At 42.7% G+C, this 26,185-nt stretch overlaps 1 protein-coding gene across 4 annotated transcripts in view; it reads right to left on the bottom strand.

Annotated features, from left to right (window-relative positions):
- The window catches only part of Dst (dystonin), a 348,777-nt gene that overhangs the window by 130,195 nt on the left and 192,397 nt on the right, over window positions 1-26,185 (bottom strand). For 3 of the 4 annotated variants that reach the window (XM_051204358.1, XM_051204359.1, XM_051204360.1), the window contains exons 1-19: window positions 14,147-14,401; window positions 13,938-14,031; window positions 13,489-13,643; window positions 11,634-12,096; window positions 11,419-11,547; window positions 11,184-11,261; window positions 10,904-11,065; window positions 10,715-10,819; window positions 9,174-9,269; window positions 8,225-8,350; window positions 7,482-7,634; window positions 7,166-7,320; window positions 6,853-6,979; window positions 5,519-5,702; window positions 4,622-4,779; window positions 3,975-4,153; window positions 3,376-3,514; window positions 1,279-1,472; window positions 338-500 (exon numbers count right to left, since the gene is read on the bottom strand). In XM_051204358.1, the coding sequence (XP_051060315.1) occupies window positions 338-500; window positions 1,279-1,472; window positions 3,376-3,514; window positions 3,975-4,153; window positions 4,622-4,779; window positions 5,519-5,702; window positions 6,853-6,979; window positions 7,166-7,320; window positions 7,482-7,634; window positions 8,225-8,350; window positions 9,174-9,269; window positions 10,715-10,819; window positions 10,904-11,065; window positions 11,184-11,261; window positions 11,419-11,547; window positions 11,634-12,096; window positions 13,489-13,643; window positions 13,938-14,031; window positions 14,147-14,313 (3,027 nt within the window). In that variant the 5' untranslated portion in view covers window positions 14,314-14,401. Of the gene's footprint in view, window positions 1-337; window positions 501-1,278; window positions 1,473-3,375; window positions 3,515-3,974; window positions 4,154-4,621; window positions 4,780-5,518; window positions 5,703-6,852; window positions 6,980-7,165; window positions 7,321-7,481; window positions 7,635-8,224; window positions 8,351-9,173; window positions 9,270-10,714; window positions 10,820-10,903; window positions 11,066-11,183; window positions 11,262-11,418; window positions 11,548-11,633; window positions 12,097-13,488; window positions 13,644-13,937; window positions 14,032-14,146; window positions 14,402-17,684; window positions 17,813-17,903; window positions 18,000-20,009; window positions 20,130-22,068; window positions 22,176-22,278; window positions 22,392-26,185 lie in introns of those variants that run through there. The other variant, XM_051204361.1, reaches the window with a different exon arrangement.

The following is a 26,185-nucleotide window of genomic DNA, read 5'->3' as shown; positions in this document are numbered from 1 at the left end:
CTGCCTACTACCTCTGGCCACCCTTATTAATTCAGCAAGCATACAACCATGTTGCTGGAACAGTGTCAAGAAAATTAGACACAGCCTACGAAAGCAGGAAGATGAGGCATGTAAAAGCTACCCCAACACACTGCTCATTATCTGTGCTTTCAAAAAATGACTTCCAGGAAATAAAAATAAGCGGAGGCAAGTTTGGGGTGTAGAGTTCCCATACACATTGCTATTGCCTGCGGCTGTCTAAGTAATTGCCTTTTCTTCCAACACAGGAGAGAAAGATGAAGCTCGTAGACAACCAAACGCGGGCAGAATCGCAGTACAAGTGTTTCTTTGAATGTACCTTCTGTTGATTCAGCTGTAAGGCTAGGGCTTTGCTGTTTTCTGGCTGATTCTCCTGAATCTTTCTCTGGGTAGTTTCAATTTGCTGGATCCAGTCATCTAGAGGGTGGTAGGAATCTTTGTAGTACTTCAGTGACTTCCCAATTCCTTCTAGGTCCCGAAGCCTGCAAGAAGAAAATGAACAGTCAGGTTCCAGCGGAACCTGAGGGGCTGGGAAGAGGAAGCCCAAGTGGAGATCCAGGGGCCTAAGCGCAGTGGCAGCTGCACAAGCAAAACGGGGTAGATGGGCCTGAGACAGACCCCTGGGGCACTCCACACACCATCAGGGCGAACAGAGATGACCTGCTCCGGGGGCTTCAAAGTGGACTGGAAAGATGGGAGCTGGAGAGGTGGGGGCTGGAGAGATGGCTCAGAGGTTGAGTTGCTGTGGTCATGGTGTCTCTTCACAGCAATAGAAACCCTCACCAAGACACCAAGATATATTAGCATTTTTAATTATAAAGAATTGAAAATGTTGTTTTTCTGAGGCTGGGGAGATGGCTCAGCATTGCAAGTACTGGCTGCTCTTACAGATGACTTAGGTTCAATTCCTAGCACCCACATGGAGGTCCACAACTCTCTGTAAACTCCAGTTACCAGTGAATCCAATGCCCATTTCTGGTCTCTTCAGGTACCAGGCATGCATGTGGAACACAGGCATACATACACGCAAGCAAAACACCCACACATATCAAATAAAAACAAATCTTAAATAAAGAGAAAGGAATGTTCCTTTCAAGTTACACGTGTTGCTCAAGTGCATATGTAAATGGGAAACAATCCTGCAGTTAAATTAACACATTAGCTACGGAACCTCATTTAAAAGCCTGTTAAGTTTAGGCTTTGCCCCCTGTACACAGAGGGAATCCAACCCACACAGCCACTGAACAGAAAAGGACCCACCTGTTGTCAATCTGCACATGGACATTCTGCCACCTTTCAACCAGCTGGTCTGCCTTTTCCTTGTGCCAATCAAAGTCAAGGTCCCGCTCTTTGTGCGCCTTAAACATCTCGTCGCTGATGGCTTTCGCTTTCTGTAACTCGTCCTCCAAAGCATGGAACACCCCTCTCTTCTCATCCACTTCTGACCGCCATTGCTAAAGACACGAGCCAATGGGCATCACGAAACGTTATCAGCAAGTCATACAGCAAACACAGTCTTTCTCTAATGTGACCATTCATTTCATGACTATGTAATGTACAACCAGACGAAGAGAAACCTGTGATCCTGAAAACGGGTAAGGCATAACCTTATAAAATGACTATTATCTAACCGTGCTTTGATCTCTAAAATAAATAAAGAGGTGTTGCTGTGAGAGACTCTTATGTCACTTAATGGAGTAAAGGATAAAGGGGGAAGGGTAGCAGTTCACAGGGACGGGTCAACACACACAAAAAGCAAGCACAAATTCATGTTCATAAAGAAGCTAAATTCATGTTTCTCAATTAAAGGTCATAAAAACACAAAGGAGTCCATAAAATCCAGCCTACTAAAATTTATGCTTTTTGGTTGTGAGCCTAGCCTTTGACAGCTGAGCCATCTCTCCAGCCCCTACTAGAATTTATGTGTCAACAAAATTAAGAGTATTCCATAAACAAGGCAGCTGCTCCAATAAGTCTTTTTCTATTGTTTTTAGATGCTTCTGGTTCCATTGTTTAACAACTAATACACGCTCAAAATGACTGAAGTGTTTTTGCAATGGCCTTGCTAAGTAAGCACGTTACATGGAGAAATACAGATACAGGGTCCAAAGAGATGGCTTGGTGATTCAGGCTGCTTGCTGCCATCCCTTACGAGCTGAGTTCGAGCCCCAGAACCACAGGTAGAAATAGAGAGCCGACCCCTGAAAATTTGCTTCTGACATCAACAATCATGTACCCTGGCATGTGAGGTACACACACAACGCACGCGTGCACACACGGAGTTAATTTTTAAAAATAAAAAACAAATACAGTAGTAAATCTGTTTTTCTTTCTCAAAATAACTGCTGAGGCTGGAGAGATGACTGTTTTAGAACACGGGCTGCTCTCCTGCAAGACCCAGGTTCTAATCCCAGCACCCACATCATGGTTCACAACCGGCTGTAATTACAGTTGCAGGGGATCCCACGCCCCCTGTGGCCTCAGTGAACACAGCATGCACTTGGGTCACAGACATAAAGGCGGGCAAACACTCAAATACATAAAAAAATAAGTTAAAAAATATTAATAAAATACTCCTCTACTTCCTTAATTATCTCAGAATAACTGCCACTTTTAAGCAAGTGAATACACTACAAGCAATTTAATTTTTAGTATCAACTCATCTTGTTGCTGATACGAATCCGCTAGGTAAAGGTGCTGTCAGAAGGTTCGTTCTCAAACAAGAACCCCTGCGGTGGTCTGAATGAGCAGGGTTCATGGGTGTCAATGCTTGGTCCCCAGCTGGTAGGATTGTTGGGGAAGGCTTGGGGGTGTGGCCTTGTTGGAGGAGGTTGTGTCACTGGGGGTTATACTCCTCTGAGGGTTCCAAAGCTCAAGCCACACCCAGATGACCTCTCTCTCTCTCTCTCTCTCTCTCTCTCTTTCTCTGTGTGTGTGTGTGTGTGTGTGTGTGTGTGTGTGTGTCTCACTCTCTCGCTCAGCCCTGGGCTTGTGGATTAGATGTAAGCTGTCAGCCACTGTTCCAGGGTTATGCCTGCTTGCATGATTGCCTGATGCCGTGTTCCTCGCCACGATAATGATGGACTCCACTCTCTAAGACTGTTAAGTTTTCTTATAAACTGCTTTGGCCATGCTGTCTCTTCATAGCAGCAGAATAGTAACTTACACTAAAATGATGGGACATACTCATTTACAGGAAGTTATAGAATTAGAAATATGAAACGGAGAGAGCAGGTTCAGAAACATATTCTCCGTCAGGTACTTAGTGTTGGGCGTCAAAGCCCGAGCTCTGTGCTAGAGAAATGACCTTGGCCGTATAACTATGACCTTGAAAGCAGGTCCAGAAGAGACTCCTACCTTCAGAGTACTCATTAAGTTCTCAATATTATTCTTGTCGGCGATTACTGCTTCTTCTTCACAGAGTTTGGTCTCATAGAGTTTGACGACGGCTTCTGCCTCTTGAGTGTTTTTTAATACCAAATTAACCGTTTTCAACCTTTAAAAGAGAAATAAATATTAGAGCACGCTGTTTAATGCTCTGAATGACCGCACTGAGCTCTGATTGCAGACAGACAGACGGCGAGTCTGCCATCTGACTAGACTGATGGTGTTTCAGACTTACAGAAGACATGATGACATGGAACACTTACTGGTTTCCTGTAAGTCTGACACTCAGTCGACTCTCTTCCGAATAGACACCACCTTATGCCCCTCCCCCAGGTGGTATTTACACATTCCAACACAAGACAGTTCCTAGGTCACGCCACTCTATCAAGGAAAACCCTGAAGACTACCAGAGGTTAGCTAAGAAACAGAAGTGTGGGAGGACGGCGATTTCCATGGCAACGCCCCCTGGACATGGAGAAACACCATCAGTCCAGTTCCTTAAGATAAAGCACGCTGCTCATAAGAACCCATCAGAGTGATGACGGTATGCAGACGTCATGCTAACATACTTCTCTATGTAAGTGGAGGACATAGAGTAGATCTGACTCATGCTCTGAATGACCACGCTGAGCTCTGATCGCAGAGTGGGCACAGATGGCGAGTCCCCCGCTTCGCTGAAAAATTCTTCACACTTGTTTGTAATCGTTCCCAAATCATCTTTAAGCCGCTCCAGCTCTTTCTTTAGTTTCTAGTCACGGAAACAAATGGAGGTTGTAGGTTATTGCCCCAAATGGTTATGTTTCTGATAGCTGCTTACATATACACTGCTTAAATATACACTTTATATTGTTATGATATAAGCATTCATATAACTTTTTTCTTTACCAAATAAACAGAAACATGGCATTCCAGCTTTATAATCAGTGATGACTTTATTGTTCATTCCCTCGACTTAAACCTCTACTTTGTATACGCCAGGTGTATAAGGACTCTTGTTTGTATGAAGTCCACCAGGATGGGGGCAACATGCTTCTACATTGACCTAAGTCAGAGGCAGAGCAGAATTATAGGATCTTAGTTTATATCCAGCAAGAAATGTAGAACTGGGCCTCAGTAAAGAACTGAAGTCACAGATGAGCATCCAGAAAATCAGGTGACATTCACGGTCAGCAAGAGGAAATGATCCTGTGTTCTCTGACACATGTGTAACTCTTACCTCCTGCTCTGTGATTCTGAACAAGCTCTCATGTAAGTCGTCTCTTTCCAGGGGAGTCCGTATCTGCCGAATTAACCTGTCTTCACAGCTCTCTAGCCGAAGCCGAATGTTTCTCACTTCCGAGATGTAGAGATTATACACCGACTCCTCTTGCTCCTCTGTGAAAGTAAACATGGTGAGCAAGGGACTTCTCCTTCCCTGGAAGCTCTTGTGCAAGTATCAATACAACAGCCTCATTCTTACTGGGGGAAATCAGTTCTCCTCTTAGCAGAAATCCTAAAGGCATAACCTTAAAACAGGGTACCTTAAAATGTGAATCTTAAAATTTTAAAAATGCTAATCGAATTTCCCTAGGGCCATTTAAAGCACCAAATTACCACGGAAATAACCCAAGAAAGCAATGTATTATCCCGTTTTACATTCACAAAAATATGAATTATACGCTATCAATTAACCATTAAATTAAACAAAAGTCCAAAAGTAAAAAGCAGCAGATAAAGAAAGTGTTAATGTCTTAAGCTTTTTAAAACAGATTACCATGAATAAAATTAGTTGTTTTTTAAATAGTCTGAAGAGTTAAGACTAAGATTTATAATGAATAAAATTTAACTTATTAAATAAAGCCTTTTGCTTGAACTCCTTTATAAAACTGAGCACGGGAAAATAATCAAATCTTTTTGTGCGCTTAAGGATCTTCATTCTGAGTGTTGCTCTGTAAAGCAGGGCAAAGGTTAAAATGCAAGTGATAAGACCTTGTAATCTGTCTCGTAGCTTGCACCTGAGTTAAAGCCCTCGCCTATGGATGCAATAGACCTAAGACTGAGATTTCCAACGAGAGCAGAAGAAAGTCTGGATGGAACTCCGGCAGGGAAAGTAAGCAGGCACCCCACACTTTACCTCTTTCTGCAGACTTGAGAAGCTCCTGATAATATGTCCTACATACATTCACCTCCTTTTCTAGTTGAGCTATATCTGAGCCTGAAAATATTTGGGATTCCTGGCTATCCTCCAGAAAATCTTCCAATCGAGACTGGAGATTACTCAGAACCTGTTGGTGTTCGCCAGGCAACATTGTCTTTATCTGAAAGAAAAAGGGTCCTTTGATCAATGTCGTAGTGCCAAGAGTTACATTGGGATGGGTTGGATCGCAACTGGTATCACAGTATACTTCATTATATTCACAGAGGAAACATCTGAAGTTAGTAGTCTTTCTATTTATTTCAGGTTCATCTCTTATAGCAGAGAAATGGAACCAACCTAGTTTTCCATCAACAGATGAACGGATAATGAAATTTGGTACATATATAAAATGGAATAAAAAAATCGTAGAAAATGGAAAAAGTTATAATATGTAATATTAAGGGAAGTCACACAATCTCAGAAAGATAAAGAGCATTAAGTTCTCCCTCATATGTAGGTAAGAAAACGAACGTGCATGTGTATATACTACACCATGTAGAAAGTCGAATAGGAAAGGGTAAATACTAGGGGTGAGGAAGGGCTGAATTCAGGCAAAGGAGACTGAGATCAAGAAAGAACGTAAAAAGCTACTTATTTGCATTTATTTACTTACTTACTTACTTATTTTTGTCTCAACTGTCATGGGTTTTTAGGCTTTATGATGGACTAGTGAATACAGAGGATGTTTGATGGTAAAAGTATAAAATCGAATGTGAGGCTCTGTAGCTTCCGAATGGCTATCTAACCATTGAGATGTATGGACTTTGGGCCTATTAATTTGGGGTATTTTTTTTTTTTTTCATTTGCAAGTTCTTTACAATAAAGTTTTAATTAAATGAAGACAAGCAAAAACATTGATAAAATTCAATAAATGAAATTAAAATATACCCACTCTGTCTGTCCAAACACCTAGTTCTAATTATTTCTTTTTTTGAGGGGGGGAAGGAGGGGTTCCAGACAGGGTTTCTCTGTGTAGTCCTGGAACTCACTTTGTAGACCAGGTTGGCCTCAAACTCAAGGAGATCTGCCTGCCTCTGCCTCCCAAGTGCTGGGATTAAGGGCATGGGACACAGCTGCCTGAGCTCCAGATTTCCCTCATCTGTAAAGCGTGCCTCGAGACAGGCCCTAACAAGAACTCACTGAATGCCTGAATGTCAACATGTGCAGGGCTCCACACTTTTCCAGAGCAAATACAAGCTCAACCCCTCATGTGACAAGGCACCCCACACTTTTAGATACACTGGGTTAATGAGCACATTCATCATACTCACCGAAGCTACGTTACTAGCTCGAATCCTGTCAATTTCACTGACTAGATAATGCCAGGAGACTACACTCTTCATGTTTATGTGAGACTCATGCCAAAGCGTGAGCACATTCTGATACTGTTGTTCAATTCTGAAATATATGCAGGAAAAAAAAGACGTTAAGCATTTTTACTCCTTCTGAAAACATGCTATATAATCTTAAGTTTCTAAAATGACCCCCTATGTACTGGCTCTAGAGCCTTCTAGTCCTGTGGGTCCCTGACAAAGTGCCAACTGCCTCTTTAATCTTCAGCAAAACCCCCCGAACCATACAAACCTGTTTGCAAAGTCAACTGCTTCTTTGTTTGGTGGGGGGACAGTAAAACACACAGATGGGACCATAGCCTCGTTCCCAGTAGGACTAATGACCTTCCACTTAGCGCGATGAGAATTGTTTGCCAAAACACATTCATCCTCCTTGTAAATGGTTATCTGGTTTTAAGTGAAAGAGAGAAAAACCGAGGTCACCTTTAACTCATCTCCTATACATAACCTTGGGAATTATTATTTTTATGAGGCAGAGAAGGCGGCCTCATTTTTTAAGATACACGGGTTAGTGACGGAACCTGCTCCGCTTTAAGAATGACAAGCACCTCGATCTGTCTGTAGTCGCAGATAGCTTTGATGGGGATGGAAGTCTTGAGTGGATTGTCAGGGTTCCTCGGCTTCAGCTGCACTACTGTCTTTACCCTCCCCATCAGGCCGGCCACCGAGCTTCGGTACTGCAGAAGCTCTTCCTTTTCTTCCTGGTCAGGAAACACAGGCGGCTTTTAGAGCCAGTGAACGATTTCAACTCTTCATCCCACAGGGATTGACGCAAACGAAACTTCATCACCAAAGTCCGCCCTGGCCACTGGGCTATACTTTCCACATCCTGTCGCCCCTCCCCCTCTTGAATCCCTCTTCCTCATTTTGTCCGGTTACGTTTTTTCCCCCCCTGTTTGGCAATTACTACCATCTAACATTCTTCATACATGCTACCATGCAGCTACCATTTATTATCTGGGCACCACAACAGAGAGCGATCCCTGCATGCTTTTTCATGGCTCTTATATCTCCAGAACTGGAAAGATTACCTGGGCAGACACAGAAGGTGTCTACCAAGGATCTCCTTGTGGGGTTACTGCCCACACACATCACTGCTAAAGCAGTTTAAACAGCATCATACAAAGTACACTGCTATTACCAAAAACAAAACAAAACAAAAAAACAAACTGAACATACTAAAGCTTAATTGAATGACCCGATGGTGCTGACGAAGTGCAAATTTGCACCCCTAGACCACTGATCTACTCCACCATCTGTCTGACACGACCTACAGTCTGCATATCAGTACCATGGACTCTTGAACGAGGTCTTCCAGTCTGTGGATGCTGCTGGATCTGTCACAGCTGTACTTGCGCTGAATGGCGTCCTTCAGATTCCTTAGGTACTCACTTGCTTCTTTGGCATCGTTGAAAAACTAAGGAAAGATAAAATGTCGCAGCTGAACCACACTGAATGCCAGGGAGACACAGAGCTGTTAAATTTGGGAGCTCTGGCCTTCTGCATGCCCCTGACGAGGGGGAACAGAATCAAAGCACAAAGGAACTGAATAGCAAGCAATGTCTTTTTAAGAACTGAAAAAAAAAAAAAAAAAAAAAAAAAACCTTTGAACTTGGGATAGCTACGGATGAATATTAACTACCCAAATTGCACATGGATAAAATCATGCTCTGGATCTACATTATTTTCATTGGAAGTTGGTTTTACTTTAGGGCCCAACCAGTCTTTTAAGTAGAGGTGGAATTTCAAAGGATACATTGAAATTTCTAAAGAATTAAATGAAGTCTTTATTTGGCTGTCGCTATAACAACTTCCCTTAACATGAGAAAAATTTGTAGAATTAAATATTTAAAGGTCTTATGAGAGAGAGGCACAGAGAGAGAGAGGATAAATCAGAGTCAACAACTGGATGCTTTCTTCACTTTTTTGAGACGGGTCTCTCACTGAACCTGGAGCTCCCTCCTTTGGCTAGACTGGCTGGGAGCGACCCCCAGGGACCCTCCTGTCACTACTGGCTCACAGCACTGGGCACCTTACATTTTTGTTTTTTAAGTGTAGTTTCTAGGGTTTGAACGCATGGCAAACAACGGGCCAACTAAGCCATCTTCCGGCCACAGGATCCCTTCCTTAACACCTAACCCTTCCCCTCTGAGACCCAGGAGCAGCACTTACGTCCTGTGAAGAAAGTATTGGTTTATCGTGATATTCTTGCAACCCAGGCTGCAATTCTACTCACACACCTCAAAATATGCAGTGTTGTCTTTGATGTGCTGCTCCACACACTGGCAGAGCTGTAGGACCCAGCTCCACTGGGTCTGCATCGCTGCCCTGTACGCCTGAAAGAGGAAACACACAATGAACGGCGGGCGGCACAGACAGGCCAGGCGCACAGGGCAGGTCCGCGTCCACAGCTGAACATGGACCTTGCATGTATAATATTCGTGGTCTGATCCTCTGCATGGCAAATACTGATGCATGCACCTGTCTGTCTATCTGCCTGTCTGTTTGTCTAACTATCCATCCATCCATCCATTTTTTTATCACTTTTTTTTTTTTTTTTTTGACAGGATGTCACTTAGTACACAGCCTGGGCTATCCTCAAGCTTGTGGCAATCCCCCTGCCTCAGCTTCTCATTACAGGCTGGAATTACAGGCATGAGCCATCACACACAGCTCAGCATTGATGACTTCAAATGACAAAACACTCTACTATCCAGACAGATGGGGAAAAAATTTAATGGACCCAACCATGAAAACTAGGGTAGTGAATGTTCTTATATGAGAGTTCTTCCTCACACGATTAGTCTCAAAATTTGTGTATAATCTTAAATTAATACAGATAAATTTTCTCAAATTTCTAACTTCTTGGCTTTTTTCTTAGAATGAGAGAAAATGATGGGTATTTTATATGAAAAACTTACATCTGAAATAAATGCAAGCTATCACCTCTATAAAATTCACCCTTTTCTTTACCCCTTGCTCATGAATCCTGACACCTGTGTGCTTTTCTCTATGGCATTCCAACACGTCCCATTTCTGGATTTCTTTATTACTGCATGTCTGTGTTGACAGATACACAGGTCTATAGCTTTCATCTGTGTTTTGCTGAAGAAGAATGGGGGGTGGGTGGGTAGAAATGGAGGCCTACACTTTCATGTCGATGCAATTATTAATTTTAACAATATTATAATGAAAATTTATCGCATCTATTTGAATGTTTATTTAATGCAGAGTATATCTTTCACGAAAGAAACAAATACTGTAGAAAGCACACCTAGCTCCTCACGAATTATGAAACCCATTTTTATAGAAGGTGCAAATCCCTGCCTCCCACGAGAGGGAGCTCTGTGTGTGCTGTGTGCTCAGCCTGTCCCCTCTTCCTCTTGGAATGACCCCACAGCTTCTGAGATGTGTTCGGGCAGGGCCTTCCTCAAGATGCACAGTTGCCCCTGGGAATCTAACAACATACGCTATTATTTGCTCCCTCAGGCTAAGCTACATTTTTGTTTGTTACACATGGTAAGTACATGCTCTACCATGGAACATCCTCCCACCCACCCCCCCCACTAAAGGGATTTTCTCAAAAGCAGCTTCACAGGTGCCACAGGGTGTCTTTATTCTAAGACGATGAAGGGAAACAGATTGGTATGTTGGGAGTTACCTCTGAGCCAGACTGCAGTAAACACTTAGCAGTGGGATTTTTTTTTCCCTTTGTAATTGGTTAAAGAGGTTTAAGTTGACAGTTACATCAGTACTCAGTCCAGACCTCTAACCTTCTTACCTCTATCGTCAACCGGGCTGGGTGGTTTTCTAGGAGCAGTTGCTCGGCGATCTCCTGAACGGCTTTGATACTTTCCTCCTTCTGCTCTAGTTCTCTCATTAGCTCCTAGCAAGGAAGCATGAAGAAGTGTATCAGAAGCAGCGGCAAACCCAGGTCCAGCCCTGGCAGGGGAATGTGAGGCTGACTCACCGCATGGTACCCTTTCTTCCGAGCAACACTGGTGTTCCTCTCACTCCAGTCATAAGCAACTTCTTCCTCTTCCCTTTCATTCAACCAGATGAGCTCATTAGTTGCCCGTGTGACAAAGTTATGGAGCGTATCAAGGTGCCGCTCCTGAGTTCTGGATGTATTCTTTTTTTTTTTTAAAAAAAGAAAAATCATCATAGGAAACAGACTGTCAATAAACAGACATGATGGAAATAGAGAGCGTAAAGCAAACAAATTTAAAAAAAAATAAACAAAAACTTACCAATAGTTTTGCATATTGACTCTCTAATCTGTGCAACTTATCTGTGTATGTTAACTTAAGAGGCGCCGTCATCTGAATCTAAAAACAATGGGGGAAAGACATGGGGGCCATTAAGGGTCTTAAGTTCTGACTAATACTTAAAATGTTAGACATTGAGTTTTCAGGTGTTTATGTAAAAAAAAAAAAAAAAAGTAATATCTAAGTACCATAAAATATTTTTTAAAACTTCACACACCTCGCTAATTTTAGCTTCCTTAAGGCTAGCTTCAAATTCTTCAATGGCTCGGTGAACATTTTTATGGTTTTCTAAATGGCTTTCAACACTTGGCAAATCTGAGCCCCATTCAGTGCGGTCCAGCTGCACCTTAAATAGCAAAATACCAGTTTTTGTAAAAAAAGAAGAAGAAGTTGTCTCGTGAACAAGACTGGGAAACTGAGGTAAAACACTACCTGCATCTCGTCAACCCAGTTCAGGAGATCCTGAACGAATTTCATATTGACTTCCTCTTCTGTCAAATTCTGATCCAGCAAAGATGACTTTAGAAGGGGCTTTCGTATCTGCATCAGCTTCAGGGTCTGAAATGAATTCGGCTCGACTCCTAAAGTGAAACTTGGCGCTGCTACTGATGGGAAACCAGGTGTATAAGCTGGAGTAACGGACGGAGTCAGTCGGGAAGTCATCCCCGAGGACAAGCCAGAAGTCACACTAGAAGAGGTCAAGGAAGGCGTTAAACCCTGGGTGAGCCCTGAGTTCAGACTGGGGTGTAAGGTCTGTGAAAATCCTGAGTTTAGACTTTGAGTGATTCCTGATATCATGAGCTTTGTCTGTTCTGTGGTCAGCATGCGTCCTTTGCTGTACACGGAGGAGCATTCATTCCTTAAGGCCATAATTTCGTCACGCAGCGTTGCAACCCTGCAGGGACACAGAGAGGGATACGGTGCAACTGAAAAGGCCAATGCAAACTGCTGGCGTTCGCTGACGTACAAATACTGGCCTTGCAGTAGGCCACTAATGGGCCCAAAGGACATACAGGAGGGCTGCTTTTAGCCGTCGTTCTGAAATGCATGCTGCTCGAGAAGTAACTATTTTGTTTTAAAAACGTCACCGAAACTACCTTGGTAAAATTTTGCCTTATGCTTTGCTTTCACTGAATACCAGACTGCAAAAGTTCTCCATATTATTAGTCATTATAGCCACCATTTATAAAATACTTAATTATGTACCATAAGGTGATGGCTCTGTTATTTGACACTAAGGATAATAACATTTCTTATAAAATACTTTTGGCATGAACATAAAGCTTTATAATTGCATCTACTTATTACCTACCTCAAAAATAACTACTGGCTCCTAGAAGTGAAATTATTGGCTCACACATGGTTTACAAAGTTTACAGTTTACTTTCCTATGTACAGAGAGAGAGAGAGAGAGACAGAGAGACAGAGAGAGACTGACTGTAGCTTGCCAGGTTCTATTCTCTATGCCCCCACAAACTTCTCAGAAACATTTTTGTATTTGCTGTTTACTTTCCCACTTTGGGACAGAGTCCTGCTATGTAGCTCATGCAGGGTTGTGTATTTGTGATTTACCTAAGCCTTCGGAGGACTCAGAATTCATGTGGGTGCCACCAAACACAGCTTCACCATTTTTTAAAATGTGCACTGGTGTTGTGTCTATGTATATATCTGTGTAAAGGCATCAGGCACCCTGGAACTGTAGTTACAGATAGTTGTGAGCCACCATGTGAGTCCTGGGAATTGAACCCAGGTCCTGTGGAAGAGCAGTCAGTGCTCTTAACCACTGAGGCATCTCTCCAGCCCCACAGCTTTAACATTTTATACACATTTTTCTAGTATTTGGTCATGATCATTTTCATAATAGAGTCAACACAAAACTAACTGAAGATGGGAACTTTTCTTACACTTCTTCCTTTCCTAATGTTGCAAATTATTATTATTATTATTATTATTATTATTATTATTATTATTACTGTTATTATTATTTGGTAGTCTGAGGATCACACCTAGCACCTTAACTATGCTTAGTTAAATATTCACTCTGCCTCTTGGTCACATCCAAAGACCTACAAAATATTTTACATACTTGGAAATATAGACACTTAAAACCATCATTTTAATGACTCCAGTACTTACTGCAACAGTAAATTTATGTTTATTGCAAATATTGGTCCTACTTATTTTTATCAAAACATTATAATTCACATATAGAACTTAATTTCATATTATACATTCCCATCATGTTCTCATGAAAAAGTTATTGAAAAGAAGGAAGAATCACCCCTACCTCTGCACCAGCTGGTCTGCCTGGTAATATTTTCCATCAATCAGAATCTGCACGTCAATCACATGCTGGCGTAAAAGGTTCTCACATTCAAGAATGTACCCGGCAATTTCTGCTTCATTCTGAAATTGCACCCCTGATTCTAATCTTTTAGAGTCCTGTAATTTAAAAAGAACTCAGCATTAATTCTGTAAAACAAAGGTCAAAAGTAGTTTTAAACTACAAATTCCAAAATAGGAGAAGAGAAGCCTATTTGGTCTTTACTTCATTTGGTTCAAATATGTTTGTTTTCCTTTTACTCACTGCCTCCCAAGAGAGAAAATATCAATCACAATCTCTCAAAGCTTCTACAGAGTGAGTACCAGAAATCGGTGAAATAATACGAGAGGTTCCAGGTTACCCAGGCACAGACCACCCCTCTACAGCACGCCCTGGCTGCGGAACCAACTTACAGACTGGAGAGCATTTCGGGCTAGGATCAGTTTGTCTTCACAGATGACACTGTCCCTCTGAACTCGGGAAGCAATCTGCTGCAGCATATCCAACCTAAAAGAGACAAAAGGGGGAGAAAATTCTTCTTTGTGAAGTCAAAGAGCTCATCAGTCCTGAAAATCGGCCCCACCAAGCAAGCAAACATGGCGTCACACCACCGACTCCATACCTGCGTCCATCAAAGGACTCATTGCCGAAGCTAATGCAGGAGTTGATCAGTGTGGGGCCACAATGGACAGACAGAAGGTTGTCATTTGAGTCTAGACTAGTCCGAGTGCTGGTAGTGTTAGTGAACACAGAGTCGCTGCTACGGTAGCTGTAGCTGCTGCTCTGCATTTTTTAGTCCTGAAACGATATCCCAGGACCATGAAAGTAGGACTGGAGAGGCTCAACTTCCACCTCGCGAACAGTGGCCTTGGTGGAGGAGTGACCCAGCTTTAACAGATCCTTAAATATGCTTCGGCATGCATATGCAATGTGCTACAAATACTGTGCTGGTAACGATTCAGAAGAACCGTGCCTCAAGCCATTCATTTGCTTGCTGAGGTTTGCCTTTTGTAGCCTGCATTAAAGCCGTGCAAGTAGAGACAGAGCTGGATGATTGGGCGTCACTGGGAAAGATATGCCAAATATTTTCACTACGAGTCATCCAGCTGCAACCACCTAAAAAAACAACTCCAGTACCCTGGAACCCAGGCACCAGCCCCAGTGAAGGTAGTTCTATCAGTACCAACCACCAAGTAAGAAGACACAAAGATTATACCACAGCCAGACTTCTGCAAAGAGATGCTATGGGCTGGATACACAAGGCAAAATGCTGGAACAGTCAAGCAAATTTAACGAGAAACAAAATTCATCTCCATTTGACCAGCATGTCATTTGTTCACCACGTTAAAGTAACTGGAAAAACACTGAATTACTTTTCTTTGTAAGACGGACTCTCTCAGGGACATTACTTCTAAACTACTACAGCTCATATTTGAAAAGACAACGAATCCGAGTCGAATACGGGCACAAATAACTAACTGCAAATGTGTCTGGGCTTGCTTTCCCTCACACAGACTAGCAGAGGGCCCAAGAACATCAACTCTTTCCTGTTTGTCTTCCACACACCCCAAGCCACACAGCTACTGCAATTTGCAATACACAGCCAGGGCCAAAAACTTGTGTCAAGAAAAATGAGGGTTTTTTTAATCCAAGCACATTCCCAAACCCTTCCCAACCTCCAATACTACCAAGCCAAACTGATGACTCTCTGCTCTGAGTTAAACATTTTATTTTTCAAAAAAGCAGTTACCAAGTAAAATAGAACAATTAAAGCCAGGAACAGCTATATACCATACACTTACTATACACTTGTTTATATGCCAGGAAATTAAACATTTTACACACGTGACCTGATCTCATATTCACAGCCTGAAAACGTGGAAGGTATTGCTACATCCTGTTACAATGAGAAAACAGGCCTAGCGATTTAAGACCGCCTCTACGGTCATGTGACTTCCAAACTGAAGTAATACACTTAATCCAGAATAGACTGGCTCCTGAATCTTGAACTCTCAACTGCTGTCTTTCAGTAGCATACTGTTGTGGTTGGTTGCATCTGGGCTGGAAGCATGATCCCCAGCCTGAAGCGGTTAAGGGCGATTAGGTCATGAAGGCTCAACCCTCATGAATAAATTAATGCAGCTATCAAAGGAGTGGCTTTGTTACTGCCCCTGGGTAGGATGGCTGTGCTGCTCCAGAGAGCACCCTCTCTCTCCTGTGCCTGCCTGGTTCCCTGGACACTGCACTGCTCTGTTCTTCCCCTAGTGGCCTTTCTGCATCTCCCAGGGGAACACCCTCACCAGGTGCTAGCACCAGCATTTCTACATCTTTGAGTCACCAATTTCCTCTTCTTGTTTTCTCTTCCTAAGCACAAGACAGTCGAGTCTTTAATATAGCCCAGGCTTTTCATGCTCCTGCTTTAGCTTCCCAAGTGCTGGGCTTATAGTAGACTTGTACCACAACACAACCCTCGACAACAAACGTCTGTTATCCAGTCTGTAGCAATCTGTAGCAGCACCAAGTGGACTAAGACGCACGTTAACATTCTGCTACTGGTGTAGTGACTAAAGCTCTCTATCTTTTTTCTGTATCTTTCCATTCAAGTGATTCATTTAACACCTCATGTTAAGCATTAGTGAGAACTGCACCTCATGCATTTAAGACTCACTTTGACCCTTAGGCTCTGTTTCTACGGACAAGATAAATTTATGCTTTAACAAGAGTGAAACTAGTAATGAAGGGCCGGCCAGTGGAACTGGCCTTTGTATCTTAAATACATTATCCCAGGTCAACACTGAAGTCAGTGTGGGAGACCACAAGAACGCAACTACACTGGGTGTCCACTGTTATCGGCCACGCCCTGTGCCAAAGCTCTGGTAAAGGACACACAATGACAGCCTGGCTCCAATTATTAGAGCTACTATCTCAGAAACAGGTGGCTCGTATGAAATTACAACCAAGGTAAGCATTCCTGAAAAAAAAAAAAAAAAAAACTCAGAAATTATCAACCATTAAAAGGAGCCGCGTTGCCCAGCCTGGGACACTACTGGAAGGAAAACAGAGGCTGAAGTCTGAGAAGGATCAGGAGTAAAGAACAATAGGAAGTGAAATGGCTTCCCTACCTAAAGGACAGACTGCACAAACCCCTGTGAACAGAGGAGGGTGGAACGCAGCCTAGGTGAGCTCGTAAGAGACAGCCAAGGTATCCGCTCTGCAGCCAGAGCGTTACCTGACCATGCGTGCCTCCAGCTGTAAGGAGGGGCAGACAGCACAAGTCCCACACACTACAGCAGGGCTGCAGGACAGTGACCAAAAGGTCAGAGAACATGGCCGGACATGTACCCTGGTGGTGGAAAGGGGACCCGGACTAATATTCTCTGTCTTGTTTCTGCTGTTGTTGCTCCTTGAGACAGGGTCTCCGGTAGCACAGGCTGGCCTCTTTAACGTAGCGAAGGGAAAATGATCTGGAGCTTCTAATTCCTCTGCCTCCACTTCCCAAATGCGCCCGGTCTTATGTGAGAGGCTAGGGATGGAAGCCACAGCCTTCTGAAGTCCTTTACTAACTCAACTACACGCTCAACCTCCATTGCCTTGTTAGTGCTTCCATTGCCTCAAGAGAAGGAGGCCATCTTAAAACTTTAATAAGAACCACAATAGCTAATCTCTAACTTACGAACTTCCAAGCTTGGGCCCTCCTACCTTAAGGTTGCTTTCAGAAAGACTCCTGGGTGCTTTTTGTTTTAAAACTGCACTAAACACCTTATTAGACGAGACTCCACAGAGCAATCCAACGTACCAGACCCTTTATGTAGTTACTAATTGACTCTTTAAGAGTTCTTGCTACCATTTCTAGATAAGGAAATGGAAGGACAAAAACACCAAGGTTATACAAACAAAAGAACGGAAACCGTAATCTGCAGTGAGCCTTTAGGTCCCAGTAAAAACCATGTCCCATAAAACATGACGGACAGTTCCTGAGGAAAGACCAAGGTTGAACTCTGACCTCCACACACAAGTACACGCAAGTACCCAGGCAGACAAGAACGCATCACAGAAAGAACAAACAAAGCAAACAACAACGCAAAATAAAAGCCGAGCTCCAAGAGCCTGAGAATGGAGAGCACCTTACAGCAGACCCTGTAACAAGCCAGCTTCCCTACCTCTCCACCTCGGGTCTCAGCGCCTTCTCCCGCTCGAGCATGGCGATGATGAGTTTGCCCCATTCCTTTTCAATGTCATTTGGATGATAACCTTGAAGGAGTTTGATGCGTCCAAACTCTATCCAGATCTTAAGGAAACAGAACAGTTACTGTACAGCAAAGACCTGGAAACAATGCAGAAATTACACTTGGCGTTACCAAAGGACATGTCTGGCTTACCTCTAACAGTTTATATAGCCGCTTAATCTTCGATTTCTCTGTCTCCTTTGGTGGGATTTCTTTCTCTTTAAACTGTAGGTACTGATTATAAAGTGCCTGTAATGAAACAGAAAATAAATTACGGCCTACTCTGAAAGCCTGTTTCTGTCATGTTGCTACAGCCAAGGCTACTCCCTGAGTCACAAGCACTCAGTACAATTTCTTTATGGACTCAACGCTCCAGCTGCCAGGCAGCTGTGTGCTGGGTTAGGCAGGACCGGATGAGGATTGAACTGCTGATGTGAGCCATAACTCAACATTTATCACACAGGAATCTGAGCAATGACTGAGGACCAGTGCCCGGCACCCAAACATAAAAGCACATCCTTGAGAGGCTGAGCTTCCAAATACCACACACAGGTTTTTAGTTTCTAGAAAAGAGTTTGGCGACGCTGTCATAAAGGAAGGAAAGGACGTGTTGCCTTCCATTCCATGACTATTCTGGAAACTGTAGCAGCTAGGCTGGCCTGACACATGGGCCTCACCATACCACTGTCAATTTCAACAGGTTTTCTTTTGTTTTCTTTTGTTTTCTTTTGTTTTGTTTCACTAACTAGTTGACATTACTACTATAAACACTCCAATCATGCAATTACATCTCATTTGTGAAACTCTTAAAATGTTATTATATTCATTTTAGAAGACCTTTCTAAAATTTGCATAAATAAAACACTTCCACATTTAAAAGGTGCATATCAATCAATTAAGCTTAATCTATGCTACATTAAAATAGACAGCACAATTCTGCAAGATTCTATGATGGCTTGTGAACTTGCTAATTCCTAACGATATGTTTTTCTCTCCTAAATTACCCACTAGCAAGTAACCCGTGTGAATACTCAGACTCCTACAGCTTTTAAAGATCTGCAGAAGTCAGGGACCACACAAATTTGCCCAATGGTCAAAACAAAAACAAAACAACCCCTCAAGCATTCATTTGCAAATAAATGTATTTGTACATGAAACCCAAAGCTGTATTGGACCAAAACCAAAATCTTGTAGGCTGCTGTCAGTCATTAGTCACCAAATGTCACTATGTGCAAAACACTATGGCACCATGTTGCAGTAGAAGGACCCAGGTTTTCATGCCCTAAAATAGTTCATATCCACATAGAGAGACACATTACAATGGTAACACCGTATAAAAAGGTCTTTTTTTTTTTTTTTTTTTTTTAATTCAACACATACTAGCATACTAAGTAACTTTGAGCAAAGGACAAGCACACTGCGACAATGAACAGAAGGGCAATGCCACAGATGTTCTGAACAGATGTGTGAGAACAGCAAGGAACTTTCGTGGGGCCTAGCCTGTGCTATTACAGTTCTTGTGGTTCCAGCCTGAGAGTTAAAACAAAGCTTATTAAGTCAAAGAATTAAGGCTACTCTGTAGTTAGTTAAAAATAAACTGCTATTTCAAATACAAATGTATAAAATGAGGCAGCCTATTCTTTGATAAGCTGTGTATTCACAATTCCTTTATATTGCTAGGATAGCTCCATCCCAATAACCTTACCTAAGGTTACAGTATTAGCAAAAGTTTGCTAAACCCTGGCCACAAACACCAGGCTATGAGCATCGATTCTAAGTTCAATTGCACTAGAGCTGATCTGTATTTTGAAATTCCTAACATGCAGGGTGTGCCTTGTACTCTACAAAAGCAGCCCTTGGGGCAGTTCTAACAGGACTCAAGCAGAGGCACGCTCCTGGTGTGTGTGAGCTCCCCAGGGATGTTTCTGTCCCAGCATCTGGTGGCCTGTTAGCACATTCCCATTCATCATGCTAATTTCAGAAGCTCTCATATTATACCTTTAATTCTCAACAAATTAAAGTTTGAGGAATGCAGCTTCTTAAAGATGCTGCTGCTATAACTGTTTTAATTATTAATATGTACCCCTACTTTCTCCTTATATAAGACAATAGATAATAAAAAAAAAAAAAACTTGCCTACTAAAATGCATGGCTTGTCAATGGCAATTCATCTCGAACGCTAAGATTACGGGATGGACCTAGCATGAGTTTAAAGCTTTTGATGGGATCAACCCTCCTGAACTTCTACAGTACACCAACCTTTAGTTCCACGGGATTGTTAGGAAATGTTCTCTCAGACATTGTGAGCACGTGGTGTCTAATCCACTGGATGAGGTAGTTCACCATATTCTGGTATTCGATCCATTTGACTTCAACATCCTAGGAAATAAAACATCAGGACCATTTCGTGTTTATGGGTAACAACACTCATCTGGAACACAATCTGTCATACACACTCCTGGGAGTCCAGATGTCTTGAGGCTTCGCAGAGAGAATCAGGTAAATGCTTTCTTAATTTCCACTCAGCTACAATTCTTTCCATACAAACAAAATTAAAAACATGCTATCAACATTTGGTCACTAACCCTTACCCAATGAGTGTCAATTCTGGTCCAAAAAAAAAAAAGTGGCCCTCTGGAATACTGCATCAAATAGGCTTCTGAGGCTTCAAAACTTGCTGTGATCTTGGGGGGTGGGGGAGGGTTGTCCAGAGCTCCACTTAAGGGAGTGGCAGCTTGCATAGACCAGGTCAGTCATCTCTGCTGACCACTGCACATCTAAGTTTCCTAATATCTGACACTAAACCAAAGGGCAGGAGATGAAGGGACCAGACGGGGAAAGGTTTTCAAGTACTCATTAAACAAACTCTTGTAAAATGAAGGCATCGGAAGGCTGACAACTGCTATGTAATTAAGCTTCTGAAGAATGTGTATTAAGTGACAGGATTACATTCACTGTTAGAATAACAAGCAAAACTTTTAAGGTGTAATATTTGTAGTCTGGTGGAGCAACATGGGGGGGTAGTGTCTAAGTGTTCAAATGACTGAAACAGTTAAAAAATGGAGGGGAGGATACACATGTGCCTTGCATTGGTCACCAAAGGCTTCTGAGAAGTGTCGCAATGAACAGTGAGTAGCAATGTGGTCAGGGGAAGGTGAGGAGAGTGGATAAAAGACATGAGTCCCAAAGAATGCTGGGCACCAACACAGAAATGCTCTACCTATAAGTAACTGGTTAATACTACAAAACCCTAGATGGAACTGTGTAATTAAAATGCAGTTTTGACTACTGAAACAGCTGGATGAATTTAACCAGTTAACCCCGAAAACTGTAATAATAAACACAGCACAGTATATGAAACTTAATTTGGCATGTGCAGGGTTAATGCAGGGATGGAAAAGCGTATGCTATCAAGCAAGGTCAGTTCTACGTGAAGAAAGAAGAGATGAACCTAAGGTGACTGTGGCAAGAAGGCAGAGGAAGGAGCCACGGGTACCTTTCTGCAGCAGCAGCTCAGAGCAGTGAAATGGGACACACTGCCGGGAGACCCAAAAGGTTAAGATCTTTTCGTGAAAGGGGAGGGGAAGAGAACAAAACCAGACCCAGAAGTAAGAGCGTGGGGAGTGAAGCAAGCAATCGGACAAGGAGGTACAAGGCTCCCATGTCCTGCAGGCTGGGGTAAAGGGCCATCGCCCCAAATGAGCACAGCGTCCTGTTCACGGCTAGACATGGCATTTGTTTAGCATGGCCAAGTCAAAGTACACAGCTGGGTTAAATTCCACAAGCCTTTGAGAAACGGTGATCCCAGACAGGTCACACAACAGCAAACTGTGTGTCAGCAATCTAGCTCTGGTCACCTGGTCAAACACAGAGACCGGCACCGAGGCCTCAAGTCGGAAAACAACTATCTAGTCAACTTATTTCACAGGGTCTCCTGAACCAACTTCCAATTGCATTCCACAGCGACCCGGCCTATCTACACAGGATAGGAGAGCCGGCAGTTGTAAAAGGGCAGCAAGTTAAAAAGGGAAATATTTACATTCCAGTGACTCATTACTTTCATTCACAGATGTGCTGTGACTCTCAAGTAGTTTCCTTTATTTGTGACATAGAACAACTTTTTTTAGCTACACTTTCATTTCAATGGTAGAACAATGCTGTAAGATGTATGTACAATTGGAAAAATAGCATATTAGCTCAAATATATAAATAGCATTTAAAATCTGCTTTTAAAATCCTGCACTAATTGGCAAGCAATTCAATTACTGATCATCAGTGGATGAACCAACAGCTTTAAGGGCAGGAGAGCAATACTCACGTTTGCGCCAATGCCTTCACCACCTTCGGGGACTTTGGGAAACGCGTCATAGAGGGAGGACACATAGGTTATTACTGACTTTTCATCAGGTGAAGAGACATCGACATCTACAAGCAGCAACAGAAATCAATTACTTCACGATGCTCACAGATGATTTCTGGTGAGATGTGTGAGCATGCCAGCACAGGTGAGAGCCAGAAAATAACTCACCTTCGGGGTCCAGAAGTCTTATAACACCGATTTTTTCGGCTACGTAAAAAGCGTGCTCTAAATTTGCAAGGTTGCTTTGAACAGCAACAGTATTCATGTCTATCAGGTCCGGCCTAGGAAAAAAAGTGCACTGTGTTAAGTTTCTTACACGTCAACTCAGCATGACAAGCTCATGAATTTGCTACCTAAATAATAGCACCTGCAAATACTAGTGCCATACCCATATAAGTCTGAGGCTTCCGGCTTCCTCCAAACACTTGCCTTTGCCTACTTGTCTCAGAGGTGTGTATGGGCCAAAAGAAACACACACACACACACACACACACACACACACACACACACACACACACACACACACACACAAAGCATATGTCACTTCCTAGAGTCCATGATTAGATATTATGACTATATCTATCCTCCCCAACTGACTTAAGCTCCTCTCTCCCGGTTTCATCCTTCAAATTCTCCCCGAATGCCAAAGTTGTCTGCTTACTCTAATGCCATGCCCATGGCACCCTCTGCTCAGGGTGTCCTATTTACCGTTGTTGTTTACAATCCTTTGTCCTTCCAAGCAGAGTTGGCCCCACCTCCTCCATAGGACACTCCCCTCAATCCATCTTGTCTGGCCCTTAGCTCCTTGTACTGCTAGGCTGTACTCAGTGTAGCAACAAGGGTAATTTTATACTTCTTTGCCCTAGGAATCAATCTCTCTCTCTGTCTCTCTGTGTCTCTGTCTCTCTCCCTCTCTCCCTCTCTCTCTCTCTCTCTCTCTCTCTCTCTGTGTGTGTGTGTGTGTGTGTGTGTGAATATCTTGTCTCTCTCAATGGTTCACTGCAAGATTGCAAGGACCAAATCCAAATACACTTCTACAGTTTATCCTCCTACTGAAATATATATCCACTGATAAATATCTACTGGTATGTTATGAACAGATTGGGTAGTTAGTAATTTGACTAGTAAAATTTCATTCACCTGTGTACTTATAACCTCTCTCATCATCAGTCTCTCTCTCTCCCTCTCTCTCTCTCTCTCTCTCTCTCTCTCTCTCTCTCTCACACACACACACACACAGAGAGAGAGAGAGAGAGAGAGAGAGAGACAGCTCTTTATCCATTATAATTTTTAAGACATGCTATCCTACACTACAGGGATACTCTGAAGCTCGTTCTATCTACAAGAGGAAAAGACTTCACCTATTCTCTGTTAAAGACTGGTGGGACATGATGGCCAGAACCTCACTCAGCCTGAGCCCTGACTCTGAACTCAAGAAAACAGCTGTAAGAGAATATAGACAAGCTTGGGAACAACAGAGTCTTCCAAGGAGGAGAAGCACAACACTGCCTCTCCGCAGCACCCACCCCTGCACTCTCTCCCCGCAGCACCCACCCCTGCACTCTCTCCCCGCAGCACCCACCCCTGCACTCTCCCCGCAGCACCCACCCCTGCACTCTCTCCCCGCAGCACCCACCCCTGCACTCTCCCCGCAGCACCCACCCCTGCACTCTCTCTCCGCAGCACCCACCCCTGCACTCTCTCTCCGCACCCACACCCTCAGATCTCCTTAGACATTCCCTATCACTTTTCAGAGGAAGCCTCTCTGTAATCCTGCAGGCTCTCAGGTTTGCTCACACTACCCCTCAGGGAAACACACGAACAGTGTGTCCTCTGTGTGTTCCAGGTGATGTGGGACTTAGGAAGTTACCTGGAACACTGTTTAGCACTCACTTGCACAGGAAACTCGGGTTCATCAGTGATCTTAAGAGAAAGGTAAACACAAATGTGTATTTCTTTCTTGTTTGCTTCTTTAGCCTAAAGAAAAGGCAGGATTCCACCCCCACCCCCCAAAAAAATCTATGCCTGCTATTATTTGGGCTTGGAGGGAGTGTTCATGAACTGTAAATGTAGCTCCATTTCCTATTTGTTCACATTCCAGAAAATCATTCCCTGGCCTCCACATCCACCAGTGTGACCACCACAATCACAATTCACCACTGACAGCAGTAGAGGTAAGGGGCAGCCTCTACAAATAATACTTTTTTTTTTTTTTTTTAAAGAACATACCCATGACATCTATTGATGTCAAGAATACTAAACAGGAATGTACAAAAGTCTAGACCAGGTACCTAAAATTCTTCCAATAGAAGCATTGTTTTGCTTCCACAAAATTCAAATTTCCTGGAGAAATTAAAACCAGACTTTGAGTCTGCCAATCTCTGAACAAGAAACAGCATGCTATTATGAGAACCCTGCCATTAGCAAAGAGTGTAAACACTGAGTAATCCCAGAGAGAATGAATAAAGTCATTGAAGAATGAAGTTTTTTGACCAAGAGAATAAAACACAAAACTTCCTTTAGAATGATGTCATTTCAGAGCAGAAACAGCTGCACAGTATAGTGAGCTTGAATAAGCCCCTCTTCTATCCTGAACTTAACACTTCATCAGAGCAGTAACTACAGTGGTTGGCCCCTACCAAAACTTTGGAGTAGATAAAGCAAATTGGGTAAGCCAAAGTAGGAAAGGGGGAAACCCAAAAACAACTGAAAGACTTCCTAGCTACTCTTCCAGCTGCCCTTCCTCCTCCTGGAGCCCTATCTACCTCCTCCTCTCTTGGTAGTATCATCGGGCAACACAGTCTTTAAATATCTCACCTGCTTTGGGGATAGGGAGATGGTTCAGTGGGAAAGAGCCCTTGGTTTGCGAGCCCCCGTGTTTGTATTCAAATCCCCAACATCCAAATAAAAAACTGGGCTTGGCTTTGTGTGTCTGTAATCTCAGCATTGGGTGGCAAAGAGAGAGATGTCAGGATTGGCCTGGCTGGTGAGCTCCAGTTCAGGAGAGAGCCTGTTCCAAGGCACTAATGAAGCAGACTCCAATAGAAGACACTCAAGATCCTGCTCTGGCTTCTACATGTGGTTCAAGGGCACATACTCCACACATGCATATACGCTCATGCATGCCACACACACAAATAAATTCAGAGGCTTTCCACTTACTGAGATTTTTATTTCCATTGTAAAATAACATCGTGTGTGTGTGTGTGTGTGTGTGTGTGTGTGTGTGTGTGTGTGTGTGTAAAATGGTAGCAGGAATTTCATTTTCAACCTGGTTGAAAAGGGCAACAGACCACACCGTAGGCACATGAAGGCTATGTGTTCCTTCTTACATTCCACTAATATTATAATTTTTCTAATCATATAAAGCAATCCTGGCAAAAATGTATGCTAGGTTTTTTTCTTCTTCTTCTTCTTTTTTTTTTTTTTTTAACATTTTATGGACAAGTTCTCAATTGTCTTATTGCCTTATGATAATTTAATTTTTCCAAATGACTCAGTCATCATAGATTGTAATTTTTAAACACCATACCCCGTCTTTTCTTTCAGGAATCATTGCAATTGAAGCAAAGATACAAGAAAATCACAAAATTTCAAATCGAAAATAAGATCAAAAGGACATAAAGTCAATTTGGAAGTGTGATCAGAAAGTGCCAGATGTAGAGGTATACAACTTAAATCCAGCACCCAGGAGGCAAAGATGGGCAGATATCTTGTATGAAGATAGCCAGGTCTATGTACAGAGTTGTAAGCTGGCCAGGGATACAGTGAGACCCTATCTCAAAATAAAGGCAAACTACCCCTACATATGTTTAATAGCTTTAATAGCTCTAAGCAAAAATGTATTTAAAAGAGAGTGCTGGTTAGTTAGTTTGGTTTTTTGTTTATCTTTTTTGGGTTTTTGTTTTATTTTGTTTTTTTCTTGACACAAGCTAGAGTTATCAGGGAACAGGCAATGTTAATTAAGAAACTGGCCCATCAGGTTGGCCCATCAGTGGCTGGGGGCATTTTCTTGATCAATGACCCAGCCTCTTATGGGTGGTACCATCCCTGTCAGGTGGACCTGGGTGGTAAG

This window comes from Phodopus roborovskii, unplaced genomic scaffold, assembly GCF_943737965.1.
Source record: "Phodopus roborovskii unplaced genomic scaffold, PHOROB, whole genome shotgun sequence".
Lineage (NCBI taxonomy): Eukaryota > Metazoa > Chordata > Mammalia > Rodentia > Cricetidae > Phodopus > Phodopus roborovskii.
The sequence above is the reverse complement of the archived record's forward strand: the minus strand, read 5'-3'. Positions and strand labels throughout refer to the sequence as shown.